General features: G+C 33.9%; 1 protein-coding gene across 1 annotated transcript in view; it reads right to left on the bottom strand.

Annotated features, from left to right (window-relative positions):
- Window positions 1-7,692: 7,692 nt before the first annotated feature.
- LOC140850864 (uncharacterized) overlaps window positions 7,693-16,527 on the bottom strand; it is a gene marked incomplete in the record, with an annotated part of 68,752 nt that continues 59,917 nt past the window's right edge. Inside the window, 6 exon segments of the mRNA XM_073251702.1 lie at window positions 7,693-8,023; window positions 8,348-8,380; window positions 9,184-9,220; window positions 9,313-9,388; window positions 10,468-10,537; window positions 10,724-11,013. Of these exon segments, the coding sequence (XP_073107803.1) occupies window positions 7,842-8,023; window positions 8,348-8,380; window positions 9,184-9,220; window positions 9,313-9,388; window positions 10,468-10,517 (378 nt within the window).

Genomic DNA, 16,527 nt, shown 5'->3' on the forward strand with positions numbered 1-16,527 from the left:
CAGCGGTATCTGGTCAGATGGCGAGGTCGATCGGAGTCTGAAGATACCTGGATCACTCGAGAAGAGCTGCAACGCATTGATCCCGATCTACTTGAGCGTCACCAGAGCGGAATCGACCCACACTCGACAGGGTCGAGTTTTTTCCACCCCGAGAGAATTGGTGCGGACACCAGAGCCATCAAAAATTGGCAACATAATTTAAGTTCGATTTGGATCGAAGAAGCCTCATTAAATTGATTCTACTTCAGTTATTTATTTTCAGTCAATAAATTTTAATGCATTTGGCTTTGGGTCCATAGGGCCATACTTGGATTTGTCCACGTCACCTTTGGAGCCACCACTCTCCACATGCCAAGAGAAGAAATATGCATGCCAGCATGTGCCGTGCTCATGTCAAGTTGTGTCGAGCATCAAGCACCCACATGGAATTCCATTTCTTCTTTAGAATTCCTTAAGAGTTCTTGGCTACTTACTTATTTTGTTGAAGGCTGATTTCTTTCCTATGGTAGATTATAATGCTTTACTTTTTTGTGGAGGGTTGATTTCTTCCTTGTAAAAATAAGAGATTCCTAAACAAATAGGACCCTTAGAGTCCTATATAAATCCTTGTATCTTTCATGAAAGAAAAAAAATGAATGATTTTACAAACTCCACAAATACTTGTGTCAATCGCTCCGAGAGGGAGAGGGTGTGAGACCCAAAATCGCCCCACAAGGGGAGGGTGTGAGGCCCACTTTCTATCGCAGAGGGTAGGTTCCCACGGCCGCAACAGCAACTCTTGCTCCATTCCCGATGCGTAGGATTATATCTCCATCCATCAGCCTCCTGCTCTCCTCAAGACCCTGCATAGAAGTGCACAAATGAGCACTAGAACCAAAGTCAAGTACCCAACTGGATGCAGAGAAAATCGTAAGATTAGATTCTATAACGAGCATTCCTCCAGAAGGACCATCCTTTTTGTTCTTTAGGGTGGCCAGATACTGAGGACAGTTTCGCTTCCAATGACCGTCTGAATTGCAGTGAAAATATTTTTCCTTTTCAGCAGCCTTCTTCTTCAGTTCCGTCTTCTTCTTCTTCCCATCGACCTTCTGCTTCTTCGTAGACTTCTTCTTCTTTTCAAAAGACTTTCTCTTGAAAAAAGTCTGCTCCACAGTAAGGACTGAGCCTTTTGAACCCTTCAAAGAAAACTCAGCCGTAACCAACATGTTCATTAACTCAGCCAAGGTACACTGCATCTTATGCATATGGAAGTTCGTGATGAACTGACCATATGCATCAGACAAGGATTGAAGGATCACGTCAATCTAAAAATCCCTGTCTAAGATGACACCGAGCTTCTTAAGCTCCTCAAGGTCCTTGATCATTGACAAACAATGATCTTGGACTGACTGTCCATCACGCATTTTAGCCTTAAAAAGCCTTTGGCAGACTTGATACTTGGCTGCACGACTTTGTTCACCAAATAACTCTTGTAGGTGAGCCAACATTTGGCGGATAGTCATAATATTCTCTTGCTGGCGCTGTAAGTCATTAGACATGGCACCCAACATGTAGTACCTGACTTTGTTATCGTCATTCATCCACTTTTCCAGAGACGCTCTCTGTTCAGCAGTCGGACGTGTTGGTATGGCAGGTGAGTCCTGGTCTAAGACATGAGTCAGTTTCTCAGAACCCAAAATAATTCTGTAGTTCCTCAACCAGTCCTTGAAATTAGGTCCAGTCAATCTGTGGGTGTCTAGTATTTTGGTCAGGGGGTTGGATGCAGACATGTTTCCTATAGAGAATCAAAAGATTTTAGTTAGATTTTGTAATCAGACTTAACCACTTTGTTTAGAGATTTTATTTTTAAACAAATTAGGCTCTCACTATTTTCTCAGATCTCTACACTCCCTAGGTAGAGATGTGAAAATCTTCGTGATTAGTGATTTTTAGTAGGTGGTGCGGTCTCACCGACTGGCTCACCACCTCACCTAACAGTTATTGATGGTGGGTCAACCGATGAGTGGACAATTCTTGTCCAATGATTCTCTAATCATGGTGCACCCAAAACTTGGTCTCTAATTCATGAAGCTCACCATGTCCGGAATATTGCTCCAATCCTTAGTTAAGTCAGACCCACCATTTGCACGAATTAGATTCCTGATTGGGTCCCTCACCGTATCTGAAATATTGAGCACAACCCATCCTTTAATCCGTAGCATCCAATGCCTCATGGACATGGTTGCATCTTTCCGATGCAACTGAGCCACTGTAACCAGTCGAGAACAATCAACCCCGGAAAGGGCCCGCACATCTATAATGGTGGAAGACCTTAGACTTAATATTTTCTTAAGAAGATTTGATTTAGGTCTCATTAAACTTGACTTGACATAGTCATAACAGATGTTTTTTCGACTTCTAATACTTTTCTGTACTTTTCCAGTCATCATAAGTAAAAATTTTTTTATGGATCACATTTCAAGTATCGCCTATTGGTTCTATGTCAGATATGATCGAATAATAATATTCTTTTTTTTTGTCAAGTTTTTCACCTTCATATCGAGATTTGGTTTAGTTTTCTTGCGACGCTTTCATCTTGGCTTACACCTCCCCAATCACTTCATTATGACTAACCTAGTGACATGGGCTAGCTCGAATTGTTAGCCACCTCAAATCAGAACTGGGTCGATACATATGGCTAGGTAAGTGAGACCGGTGGGAGGGATATATCATTAACTTGACAAGAACGCATTGGAGTCGAGTAGCTCTCAATTAAAAATCAATCAGTCGCATCTGCCCAACTTACCTTAGACACCAAATTGTCGAACCAGAACTAATTGGGTTAGCCTACAATCCAGGCTCTAACCACTGAGTCAAATTAGGTCTTAACTTGATCGAGTCACATCTAAATGTGATTCGACCTTGACCTAGACTTAATCCTATTAGGCTGGTCAATTATTAGCTTTCATGATCCCACCTAACCAACTTTTGATTCGGTTTGATCAACCACTAGACCTAATTAAGCTACCCAAGCCTGAACCCAATTTTATGAAAATACTTAGATCTGAAATTCTCAATTTTAGACCTACTTTAATTTCATAAGCTTAATTCATTAATTAAGTCTTGGGTTTATAAACAAAATACGTAAATAAATCCCAGGGTTTCAGGATCTAGGATTTTGCAGAAAAGTAAATTTTGATTTCTGATTAAGGATGAACGCGTAACACCCCGACACGCCATAAGAACACCCCATTGAATGGGAGGAGAGGGTCTTAAACCCTACTTTATTCTTATGACCGGACGGCCATGAGGAACACTTTAATCAGAAATATTAATTTAACTACAAAACTAGTTAGATCTAAGTTACATATCACATATATAATTTCAGATCTAACTTATACATGCTTTGCATACATCTCATGTATTAAAATCTGATCTAATTAGCATGCTTTCAGATCTGATACATCACATATAACATCTGAAAAATAAGATTTAAATTGAACTATTCAATATGAAATCTATTCTAGATAGTTACTAGAACAATTCTACAACTAGTCTAGGCATGCAATAGATCAATCTTATGAATTAATTAAATTTTATTTTTTATTTTTTGATCTAAATATAATATTTATAACATCAAAAAATTAAAGAATAAATTAGATCTAATTTATATTTTAATCACATTAAAATATAAAACTATAAGACTATTCATAGATTAAACTACTCCTAGTCTAGTCATGTATCTCATACATGTTAGATCTATTTAGATTTAATTTTAAATTTTTTGATTTCAGATCCAATCATATCTGATGTGACATCTAAAATTCATTAATATTAGATAAATAAAAATAAAAATTAGATCTAAATTAGATCTGAAATAGAGCCATCAACCTGGCTCTGATACCAATTGAAGAAAAATTGATTTTTTCCTTATAGGATCTTCCAGATCTAATGAGATCTGGGACGGAATATATTTAAAAAAAAATTATCCTACTTTATTTCAGATCTAAGGTCTATTAGATCTAATTCTTATTATTTAATATTTAATTTAAAATTAAATTTAAAAATATGAGGAATAGAAAAATATCTCTAGGGTAACTAGATTACCCTGTAGATGATCACAGCAATGCCCGAGGTTCTAAAATAGCCACGCAGTCGCCTGACCTCTACCGGTATCCACTCGAGTAGGATCTGGATCGTCTTTTCCTCATGAATCTTTGCTCTAAAAATCAGATCTAGATCTGATCCGCAAGATTTTCAAAAGATCTTCTGAAGCTGGAGCAGCAGCTTCTCGATAAATCCCTGCAGCCTTCTGATCAGGGAGCCACCACATCTTGGACAAGCACCGGATGGACGCCCAACCTCTTGAACATGAAGAGGGGAGGGAGAAGAGCAAAGGGGGCATGAGAAGTGGAGAGAATTCAGGCTTTTGCTAGTTATTGCACAGAGTCTCTAAACCCTAGGCGCAGACAGGGTTTAAATAGACCCTGCTGCGCCAAGCAGTGCCATATCATTCGACCAATCAAAAAATTTCAATTAATTCTGAAAAAATTTTGATTGATGGAGTGATTTCATCTGATCATATCAGATAAGAATCCCACCAAACCCTCCTACTGTTGGCACCAACACTGGATCAACACAGTGAGATTGGCGCCCAACAGTTTGAGTCGATCAAGGCATAGAGTCCTCATCTCATGGGACTCTACCTTATCCACTTGGGGTGCTCGCCATATCTGATTATGGCACCCACTTTGAGGGTAAAATTAGCAGGTGGACACTCCAAAAAAACTCTCCAATGATCTCTTACCAAGTGGCCTTCAGTCCAAGGTCCATGGGTCAACGTTTATCGATGTCCTAAAATAGAAATGGCAGGTGACAGAAATTAGCAGGTGTTATCTTAAATTCATCTCATGAATTAAGACAAGACTTTTCTGAGCTGGACTCGCTCCAGTTAGACTGAGAGAAATCTTCTCAAGATTCTTTGGGTGAGTCAAATCACATTTGGCTCAGTCGAGATAGAAAAGATTACACAAGGAGAAAGTTAGACTCAATCGAGTGCTAGCACGATTTTCTTGAATCTAATTGGATCTAATTCAAATCAATCAAACTGGACTAGCTCAATTGATGACATCCAGACCCTAACTCTTGTTTGTGTGATCCAGTTAGATTTATTTTCGTATAATAATGAGACATGTCGTGATCTCATCATCGACATCATCGAAACTTCTTTCGATGGACCAGAACTCTTCTGATTCAGACAATTAGAATGATCGATCATCAAGATCATTCTAATTGCTCCCAAAATCCATTAGTGATACCTAGTAGTATATGGTGGCAACCCATCAAAAATGAAGACGAACCTCTCAGTGCAGCTACCTGTGTGATTGAGTTCTTTTCTCATGAGTCTCGACTGAATTAGGATTAAGGTGAACTCGTCAAACCCAACATCAGTCATATGAATCAATCGATTGATCCGAGTCTGATATGAAATCCCAAAGAAAAACTCTTTTTCATTATTTCACTCTGCCATGGCCATGGGCTTAAGGACTCGATCTTTCGATCATCATAGGACTACTCTTATCTACCGAAGTTGATAGATCCCATCTTGATGCGATCTGATTCCTACAATGAATATGCTATAGCCAACATACACCTCAGGGTTTCGAATGGCTAGGAGATCGAGTTATGGTGTAGTCAAACTATAATACACTCAAGGTGAACTATTGATGTACCTCAGATCAAAGAACTAGACACACAACTGCAGCATCGAGCTAGTCATCGACGAGAAGGTAGATTTCCTTATGACTGCTCGAGGTAGATTTCCTCATCTCATGGGACTCTACCTTATCCACTTGGGGCGCTCGCCATATCTGATTATGGCACCCACTTTGAGGGTAAAATTAGCAGGTGGACACTCCAAAAAAACTCTCCAATGATCTCTTACCAAGTGGCCTTCAGTCCAAGGTCCATGGGTCAACGTTTATCGATGTCCTAAAATAGAAATGGCAGGTGACAGAAATTAGCAGGTGTTATCTTAAATTCATCTCATGAATTAAGACAAGACTTTTCTGAGCTGGACTCGCTCCAGTTAGACTGAGAGAAATCTTCTCAAGATTCTTTGGGTGAGTCAAATCACATTTGGCTCAGTCGAGATAGAAAAGATTACACAAGGAGAAAGTTAGACTCAATCGAGTGCTAGCACGATTTTCTTGAATCTAATTGGATCTAATTCAAATCAATCAAACTGGACTAGCTCAATTGATGACATCCAGACCCTAACTCTTGTTTGTGTGATCCAGTTAGATTTATTTCGTATAATAATGAGACATGTCGTGATCTCATCATCGACATCATCGAAACTTCTTTCGATGGACCAGAACTCTTCTGATTCAGACAATTAGAATGATCGATCATCAAGATCATTCTAATTGCTCCCAAAATCCATCAGTGATACCTAGTAGTATATGGTGGCAACCCATCAAAAATGAAGACGAACCTCTCAGTGCAGCTACCTGTGTGATTGAGTTCTTTTCTCATGAGTCCGACTGAATTAGGATTAAGGTGAACTCGTCAAACCCAACATCAGTCATATGAATCAATCGATTGATCCGAGTCTGATATGAAATCCCAAAGAAAAACTCTTTTTCATTATTTCACTCTGCCATGGCCATGGGCTTAAGGACTCGATCTTTCGATCATCATAGGACTACTCTTATCTACCGAAGTTGATAGATCCCATCTTGATGCGATCTGATTCCTACAATGAATATGCTATAGCCAACATACACCTCAGGGTTTCGAATGGCTAGGAGATCGAGTTATGGTGTAGTCAAACTATAATACACTCAAGGTGAACTATTGATGTACCTCAGATCAAAGAACTAGACACACACTGCAGCATCGAGCTAGTCATCGACGAGAAGGTAGATTTCCTTATGACTGCTCGAGGTGGTCACGCTCAGTACTCTCGTTCTCAATGAATACCTGTACTCTCGCTCTGATGTCTCCACACTGTAGACTCAAGACATATTTATCCTAAGAAAGCGATCGTACACTAACCTTTCGGATCGATCACTATCCTCGTGATGATCCTATGGTCAGGAGCTGTTTATGAGTTAGTTATGTAAATTCATGCCTTAAATTTTTAACACTTGAAAATATGAATTAACATTCCTACTAACTCAAAGGACATAATGTACACAATGTGATAGTAGAATAACCCTTTTATTCATTTATAGTCAAAATTACAAATTTGCCCTTACATTTGTACAGGAATGTGTCAGCCATTCTGGCAACTAGGGCACACATCTAACACTAATAACCAAAAACTACCCCTGGATAAACAGTTTATGTTGGCTTGGATTTACGATAGCTGTATAGAATGGCAAAAATCCGTATTTTATCATTAGATGATCTAATGAAAAAATTCTCATCTTTGTAAGGCGCATGTTGTACATGTTATGGAATAATATTGCAGCCTCACTAATATATCTCTCTCTCTCTCCCCCCCCTTTATATATATATATATATATATATGCTGCACAGATCATCCTATTCGAAAGTCAGAGAATGCCTTTGATTTGTTTATTCCCAAATTCTCAAGCTCAGAGATCATCAAAAAGAGAAAGATAGACAGCAAGGAAAAAAAAACGTACATTGAGTAGACAGCCAATAGGATGTACTAATCTAATGAAAACCATCTCCATTCTCAGATATGATAAGCATGTAGTGTTTGATCAATTAACACAATTAAATTTTGAACAAAAAGGAATATTCAATTTTTAGCATAGACTGAAAGGGATTATCGTACTAAACACAAGTAAAATAGAACAATAAAACTTAAAGCTGTAGGATTGATTGTTTCAAAGTTCATCATAGACATGTGGCACTGGTATTTCTGCTTGGGGAACTGCATTTCCATGAGTTGGTGCATGATTCAAGCCATCTCCAACTGCCGCTCTCTGGATTTCCACAGCCACCTCTTCATGTCCTTTTGAACCTTCCTTGATGGCTGCAAGTAGCTTCCTCTGCAACTTTAGCAGCCCTACCCATTTCGACACAACATACAGCACCGTGGATAAGAACATGAGAAATCCTGGCACCAGTATCACTTTGCTTGGAGTATAGAAATAATGCATGTGAGTTTGGACTAAAAGAAATTACCATCCTTTATCTCCAGTAGCCTTGCTAAAAGTTCCATCCAAGATAAAATGATTTTTTTTCTTTTAAGACAATAGTTTAATAGCATTTCCTGATAGCTATACAACCATAAGGATAGATGTTTATCTGTCTATAACATCTTGACATTGCATTGTGGAAAGCAAGCGACAAGTGCACATCAACAAAGAGCGGTGTCCTTGGTACTCACCTTTAGCTTTCTTTAGAACACTTGTTGATTCCTCTGAAAATTACATCACATACATGGAGCATCACATTCTACTGTTAATAACATAATGATGCAATAATGTAAGTATATGTGTTACATCCACAAATGCAAAAAAAAATCTGAATTGCCTTAACAAATTTGTAATCAAGGCAAAGACTCATGCCCCATCACCAAAGGGGGGATACTTATGCACAAAATCTGACAGAGTCTATAAGATTGCATTTATGTAGTGATGGGCCTTAAGCTCAAGTCATATTCCCCCTCCTAAATTATGACTCCTCTTGGAATGAGTTTCTTTCCTTTTCATTGTTCTTTGGGAAAAGGTTTAGGATGAGTCCTCCCATAACAACTTCTAAATCGATAACATAAGCTTGGTTTGGGATATTTTTAAGGGAAATTTCTACTCAAATGATTCAGTAGTTTTTATGTAGAAATAAAACTGAATTACTCCCTTCACCCTCCCTCTTTCTTTCTAGATATCACAGGAAATACTATATTTTCTCAAAATAACTTGAATAAGTAATAATCTGATCTATCAACGACACTGCAAGAGAAGCTTACACAAGTCCTCTAACTGAATCTATCTATGAAATGAAGGTAGCCATGTACTTGAGATCCACATTAAAACATATGATAGTTCGTTTCTCTTTTTGTCGTTTAAAAAAGCCATGAATGGAGAAAGCATAAAATATCATTGGAACCAAATTTAAGCACTAAGCTTGAAGAAAGTTACAAACAACATGGTATCGGCAAACCATGATTAACAGTACAACAACCATTATATAATTAACAAACAGCAAAGCAATAAGGAATCATACCAAAAGTAGCCAATGTGTTTGCACTTCTTTCCACCTCCTGTGAAAAATTATGGAAAGACAGTGTTATAAAATAGATCTACCCATTAGGTAGCCATAAATCCAGACCAATTATCATTAAAGTAATCACACCTGAACCATCAATTGACAAGTACACCGAAGGCCCTCGGTAATGCTTTCCGCAGCAGATGTCATCCCAGCCTTTGTCCTATAAAATCAAAAAATTAAACCACTGTAACATGTCTCTTAGTCATAATAAGTGGGAGAGATTTATTCATAAACAGCCATTACAGAGTTCACCCTAAGAAGATAACCAAGTCAAGAAAGCATCTCAGTCTCAATAAACCAAGGCATGGGCCTATAATTATTGAAAATATATAATATCCTTGGATTATGGCCTAGTGCAGTGTTTTTCAACATCATGAGGAGTGTCAGAAGCTGCCCAGCCCTCAACTTGAGAAACTTCAGACCATAGATGAACTAGAACCATCATCATTTTTGAGTCATTCTTTTTACATGAAAAGGAATGGGTGTTTCAATGTCTAGAATGCTCTTCCACATTGTCTGGGCTATGACTATCAAATAGAATCCTATTTCATCTTCAAACAATAACACAAAGAAAGAACAGCAACAACAATAATTAAACTTTGTATCATCTAGATGAAGTTGTCTACATCAGGCTGTTCCACTAAAGGACCAGTTAAAATTTTATAGCCATCAATCAACCCTGCATTATACCTTTTTCTTTTGGTCTTTCTACCCACCTCGTACCTTGGCAGAAAACAAGATTATGCACAAGAAGCATAACCATACAATTACTTTTCTTTACCAAAAATATAAACATGAGAATGCACATAAACTCAACTGATTGCACTTTATAATTTAAGATGACGAACAATTTAAGAAAGGATATTGCATGAATAAATAATTCTTAGAAATTACTTGTTTCACTACATTCAGAAGACATACTGTAAATTACGCCTGCAGATTGTAGACTCTTCTCTACCTCCTAAAAGCTCTCTCTGTAGATTTAGACTCCAATATTAGCAGTGAAGCAGAGTTTTTTAGAGAGAGCAAGTGTAAGGATGATTAATTGCTGTTTAAGCTTATGTGGAAACTTGGTAGAAGGATTCACATCACATAATGAAATACAGCAACACTATAAAGGATCATCAAATTTGCCAAAGCTAACACACAAATTTCGTAGGATGATTCACATTGCAGGATGAAATTAACAATCTAAGGACATCTAAAGAGTTCAATCCCAAGTTTGAGAGGAGGTCTCACCTCCTCCTGAGCAGCTTTCCAGATGTTCTTCTTTGCTTGTAAGTTAGCATTCCTTGGGCTCATATGCAAACTGAAAACATGAAGCAGGACTGGCAATTGTTAGAAGCATAAAAATTAAAAACTGAAAAAAATATGAAAGGTACTTGTACAGCTGGAGAAAGCAAATAAGCAGATAAAAAAAAAAAAAGATATAGCTAGGAAACAAAAAAGTCTAGTAATCATTAGTAGATGGGAAGAGCAAACTTATAAGAGTTACTTCTGGTATTATTTCTTCCATGATTCTAAAGTTGAATGTGCAGACTGTGATTCTTCAATTGTAGGCAGTTGTTGGGAAAGAAGATCAAGCCGAAACTGTATTGATCTAAGCAATGCCAGACCATCCTGTGCAGCACCATTCAGTCTAGGAAGAGAATTTGCCTCCTCCATCCCTCTTCCAGACTTTCCACATCCTTCAATGGCTTTGACGCGTTCCTGGCTTTGCACAACTGTCTGATCCCACTCCTTCTTCACATTCTCGACAACCTGCACGACCTCATCCATTCTGACCTGAAAGAGAATAGATTAACAACAATTCATATATTAAAAATAAAGCATAAAATTAAAGAGGAAAAAAGAACACTGATGAAAGAGTACTTAATGAATCTAAAATTTAGAAAAGCTGTCGTGTTTCTTCAAATTTGAATTGTTTTTGAAACAAAATTATTCGTACAATCCGAAGAAAGAAGCAGCACTTAACAAAGAATGAGAACAAAGAATGTGTTTGATCTGAATTATAGGAACCCTCTTGCAGAAGCTCCACGCTTAGCGACAGATTTGGATGAATTGAAAATAATCAGAAGACATAAAATTCCAAATTATGGCTTATATTAACATGCTGTGTGGCTAGGCAATTCATCAAACACGTTGAAGGCGTGATGCAATCCTAGGAAATGACCGAGAAAGCCAGAGAGAAAATCAGATCTGACGAGATGGAACAGGTAGATGACAAAAATATTTGGGGCATTTAGAGTTTTTTTTTTTTTTTTTGGTAAGAGTTTAGAGTCTTCTTCAGAAGAAAAGATTTCTCAAGATCAATTTGGACGGCATCTGTTAAATTTTTTATGTGATAATAGAAAAGATTGTAATAGGCGAGAGTATAGACAAAGAAGGGGAAAAATAAAATCCGAGGCAATAGAAAGAAGCAAGAGAAGGCATTCATTGGCCCGTGTTACTGTGTAGAAGAGCAAGAGCGTGGAAAGCTCCAATTCTAATTTCGCCTCGTCCTGCGGAGAAGCGAAGGGAGAGGTTCAGACCGATTTTATGATCAATTTTTTAATAAAAAATAAAAATAATTAACAATTAATTTTAAATCTGATTTTTTAATAAAAATTTAAAAATAATTAACGGTCTATTTTATTAATAAAAAATATAAAAATAATTTACGATCGATTTTTTAATAAAAAAATTGAAAATAGTTAGCGATAGATTTTGTGATTATTTTTTTCATAAAATATAGAATAAAAATAATTCAAAAATTTTGTGACCGATATTTTGGCCGAAAAATTAATAAAAATAATTAGCGATCGATTTTACGATCGATATAATAAAAAAATTAAAAGTATTTAGCGATCGATTTACAGTCAATTTTATTAATAAAAAATTAAAAATAATTAGCAATCGATTTTATGATCAATTTTTTAATAAAAAATGGAAAAAAAGTTAGTGACCGATTTTGTGACTGATTTTTTCAAAAAAAATTAAAAATAAATAACAACTAATTTTGCTATTGATTTTATTAATAAAAAATTAATAATATCTAGAGATCAATCTTACGATCGATTTAATTAGCGATTGATTTTGTGATCAATTTTTTAATAAAAATTAAAAATAATTAGCGATTAATTTTGAGACCAATTTTTTAATTAAAAAATTTGAAAATAGTCAGTGATCGATTTTGCAGATGATTTTGTTAACAAAAAAAATTAAAAATAATTAGTGAATGATTTTGCAATCAATTTTTTAATAAAAAATTTGAAAATACTTAACAAACAATTTTATGATCAATTTTTTCATAAAAAAATTAAAAATAATTAACGACTGATTTTACCATTGATTTTATCAATAAAAAATTTAATAAAATTTAGTGACTGATTTTGACATCAATATATTAATAAAAAAAATTAAAAATAATTAGCGACAAATTTTGCGATCAATTTTGCAACCAATTTTTTGGTCACATATTTTTTTAATATTTTGTAACCAAAAAATCGATCATAAAATAATTTTAATTATATTTTTAATTTAAATATAGAATAAAAAATAATTCAAACATTAATAAAAAATTATTTTGTTATCAATATATTAATAAAAAATTAAAAGTATTTAGCTATCGATTTTGATCGATTTGTTAATAAAAAAAATTAAAAATAATTAGCAACCAATTTTACTATTGATTTTTTAATAAAAAATTTGAAAATAGTTAGCAATTGATTTTATGACTAATATTTTTTATAAAAATTTAAAAATAAAAAGTGATCAATTTTGTGACTAATTTTATTAATAAAAAATTAATAATATTTAAAGATCAATTTTATGACTAATTTAATTAACGATCGATTTTACGATTGATTTTTTAATAAAAAATAAAAAAATTAGTGATCAATTTTGTGATAGATTTTTTAATAAAAAAATTTAAAATAATTAGGGATGATTTTATGATCAATTTTGTTAATAAAAAATTTAAAAATAATTAGCAATCGATTTTGTGATTGATTATTTAACAAAAAATTTGAAAATAGTTAGCTATCGATTTTGTAATCAATTTTTTCATAAACCTTAAAAATAATTAGTGTAAAAAATTTAAAAATAGTTAGCGATCAATTTTAAGACTAATATTTTTTATAAAAAATTAAAAATAAAAAGTGATCAATTTTTTGACCAATTTTATTAATAAAAAATTAATAATATTTAGAGATCAATTTTATGACTAATTTAATTAACGATCAATTTTATGACTGATCTTTTAATAAAAAAATAAAAAAAATTAGTGATCGATTTTGAGATCAATTTTTTAATAAAAAATTAAAAATAATTAGTGATCGATTTTATGATCGATTTTGTTAATAAAAAAATTTAAAAATAATTCATGATCGATTTTGTGACTAATTATTTAATAAAAAATTTAAAAATAGTTAGCGATCGCTTTTGCAATCAATTTTTTCATAAATCTTAAAAATAATTAGCGACTGATATTGCAACTGATTTTGAGACTGATATATTAGTAAAAAAAATAATTAGCAACTAATTTTATGATCTATTTTTTAATAAAAAAATTTAAAATAATTAGAGATTATTTTACAATCAATTTTATGAATAAAAAAATTAAAAATAATTAATGATCAATTTTATTAATAAAAAAATTTAAAAATATTTAGTGATCGATTTGTTAATAAAAAATTAAAAATATTAGTGATGGATTTTATGATTGATTTGTTAATAACAAAATAAAAATTCATTAGTGACCAATTTTACAGTCAATTTATTAATAAAAAATTTAAAAATAATTAATAATCAATTTTATGACTGATTTATTAATAAAAAATTTAAAAAAATAATTTGAGTAAAATTATTTTAAAAAATTGATCATAAAATTATTTATAGATTAAAAGATAATTTAAGTATTTTATAATCAATTTTTTGATCATAAATTTTTTTAATATTTTACAACCAAAAATTGATTGTAAATATATTTTGCAACCAAATATAATTTTTTTCTATTTCTCTCTAAATATGATATAATTTTAGAATTTAAAGTTTATTTTTATCATTTATTATCTAAATAATTATTATTAGAGTATTATTAAAAAGATCGTGTCGATCTGATAACCCTAGCTATGTCAGTCAATAAAATTTGATTTCGATGGTTACGAATAATAGAATGATGATCTAATAGATAGAGACCACGATGGATCTAAAAATTTATTATGATGATCTTGGTGATATTTATAGTATACTATCCAAATTTTATTTCAATCAGATATTATTATCATAGTTAATTTAGCATAAAATGATTTGGATCATTAAATAAAAAATGACTGATCAAAAGGTTAAATGGTGTTCGATTGTAAGATAATTTTTATATAAATAATCTTTGTCACTACTTTAATTGTCTGTACGGTGGTGATCGTAAAATTCAAACTGCATATGTATGAATTATCCATGTTAAGTAGATCTTGCAAAAGCACAAGTATAACTACCACTACTACAATAAAGGCCTATAACAGTCATTACTAAGGCAGTGGTTTAGAAAAATACTTGTTGCTCCTTGAATTGATTTTGATGATTACAAAGCATTTGAGGGGGTTACTAATAATTTTGGCTTGAAAAAAAATTTATTGTATTTCAGGAGCAAAATCATAATTTTATCAAGTTCTGATTCGGAAGCCTCAAGAGCAAGAGCAGAAGATTTATAATCTATTGGAGGTAATTTCAATATTTTTAGATATGTATTTTGAAAGAAAATCATGTTTATATATTTGAGTCGACCCCATGAGTTGACTCATGGCAAAAGGGGCTGAACGGCACATTATTTTTAGCTGGCACACCAATTGAGTCGATCCTATGAGTCGACCTTATGAGTCGACCTCTATTACTGTGCAAGTCAAAGATACAGAACTGTCAATTTCTGTTCTGCACCATATGAGCTGACCCCATGAGTCGACCCCTGTGCATGAGTCGACCCTATAAGTCGACTCTTGCGATGGAAAAACTCTGTAACGGTTAGTTTTTAGCTCATTTTGGCTGCATTTAATGTGCTCCAACGGCTCTATTTCAGTCCAGATTACTCTCCACCATTATTTGAAGTTATAAAAGGCACTTAAAGGAGGGAATCAATAAGATTTTAAAAAGATTTTTCAAGCATTCATTCCAATCCTAAGCAAGAGCCCTCTTAAAAGTTCAAGAAGCTTTTATTTCGAGTTCACCAACCCCTCAAGAGCTCATTCAAGTCTTCAACCACCTTGAAAAAATCAGAAGAGCTTCGTTCTTATTGTGTAAAGTGTATTTAAAGCTTTATTTGCTCATTAAAGGAGCTACATCTGTATTTCTATGTAATTAACTGCTATACTCTATTTTGAGTCGATATTTTATTTTGAAAGAGTTCCAAAATATAGAAAGATTGATCCGAACCTTGAATCAGATTGTATTGGGTTGGTTTGTATCTGAAAAATAAGTGTTCTAGCTTGGAATAGCTAGAGTCGGAGGTTCCGACGTTGTATTCGGGTTGAATACAGTTTAGTGGATTTGAATTCCCAAGTAAAAGCTTGGGGAGTCCCAAGTAGGAGCTTGAGGAGTGGACGTAGGTACAAGGTTGCACCGAACCACTATAAATCTTTTTATTTGTTTGTGCTTACTTGCTCTCCTTTTAAATTTTCTTATCTTCTTGCATTCTTGCATCCAACTTCTACACCTTGCATAAATTTTACTCTCCACATTTATCCTGCTCATTGTTAAATGATCCTCATAGTTGTAAGTTAATTTTTAAATTTTTAAAATCTAATTCATCCTCCTCTTGGGTTGCATAGCTGGGCAACAAGCGGTATCAGAGCTCGGTGCTCTAGCCCTACTTTGATTTAACCATCAAAGAACTAAAGATCTATGGCAACTCAAGTTGAAAATTTTCTAGCCAAGGGGCAGTCCACAAATCGACCTTCACTTTTTAATGGGTCAAATTATACCTATTGAAAAGCTCAGATGAAAATCTTTATTCAAGTACTTGACTATGATATGTGGAGTATCATAGTAAATGGACCACACACACCCACTAAAATAATTGATGGTGTGGAATCAACCAAATTCGAAAAAGAATGGGATGAGGTTGATAAAAAAATAGCTCAACTAAATGCTAAAGTCATGAATATTTTGTATTGTGCTCTAGATGCTAATGAATTTAATCATATTTCAATATGCATGTTCGCTAAGAAAATATGAGATAGATTAGAAGTAACTCTTGAAGGAACTAATCAAGTGAAGGAATCAAAAATCAACATGCTTGTGCATAAATATGAATTTTTTAAAATGGAG

Source organism: Elaeis guineensis, chromosome 2 (assembly GCF_000442705.2).
Source record: "Elaeis guineensis isolate ETL-2024a chromosome 2, EG11, whole genome shotgun sequence".
Taxonomy (NCBI): Eukaryota; Viridiplantae; Streptophyta; class Magnoliopsida; order Arecales; family Arecaceae; genus Elaeis; species Elaeis guineensis.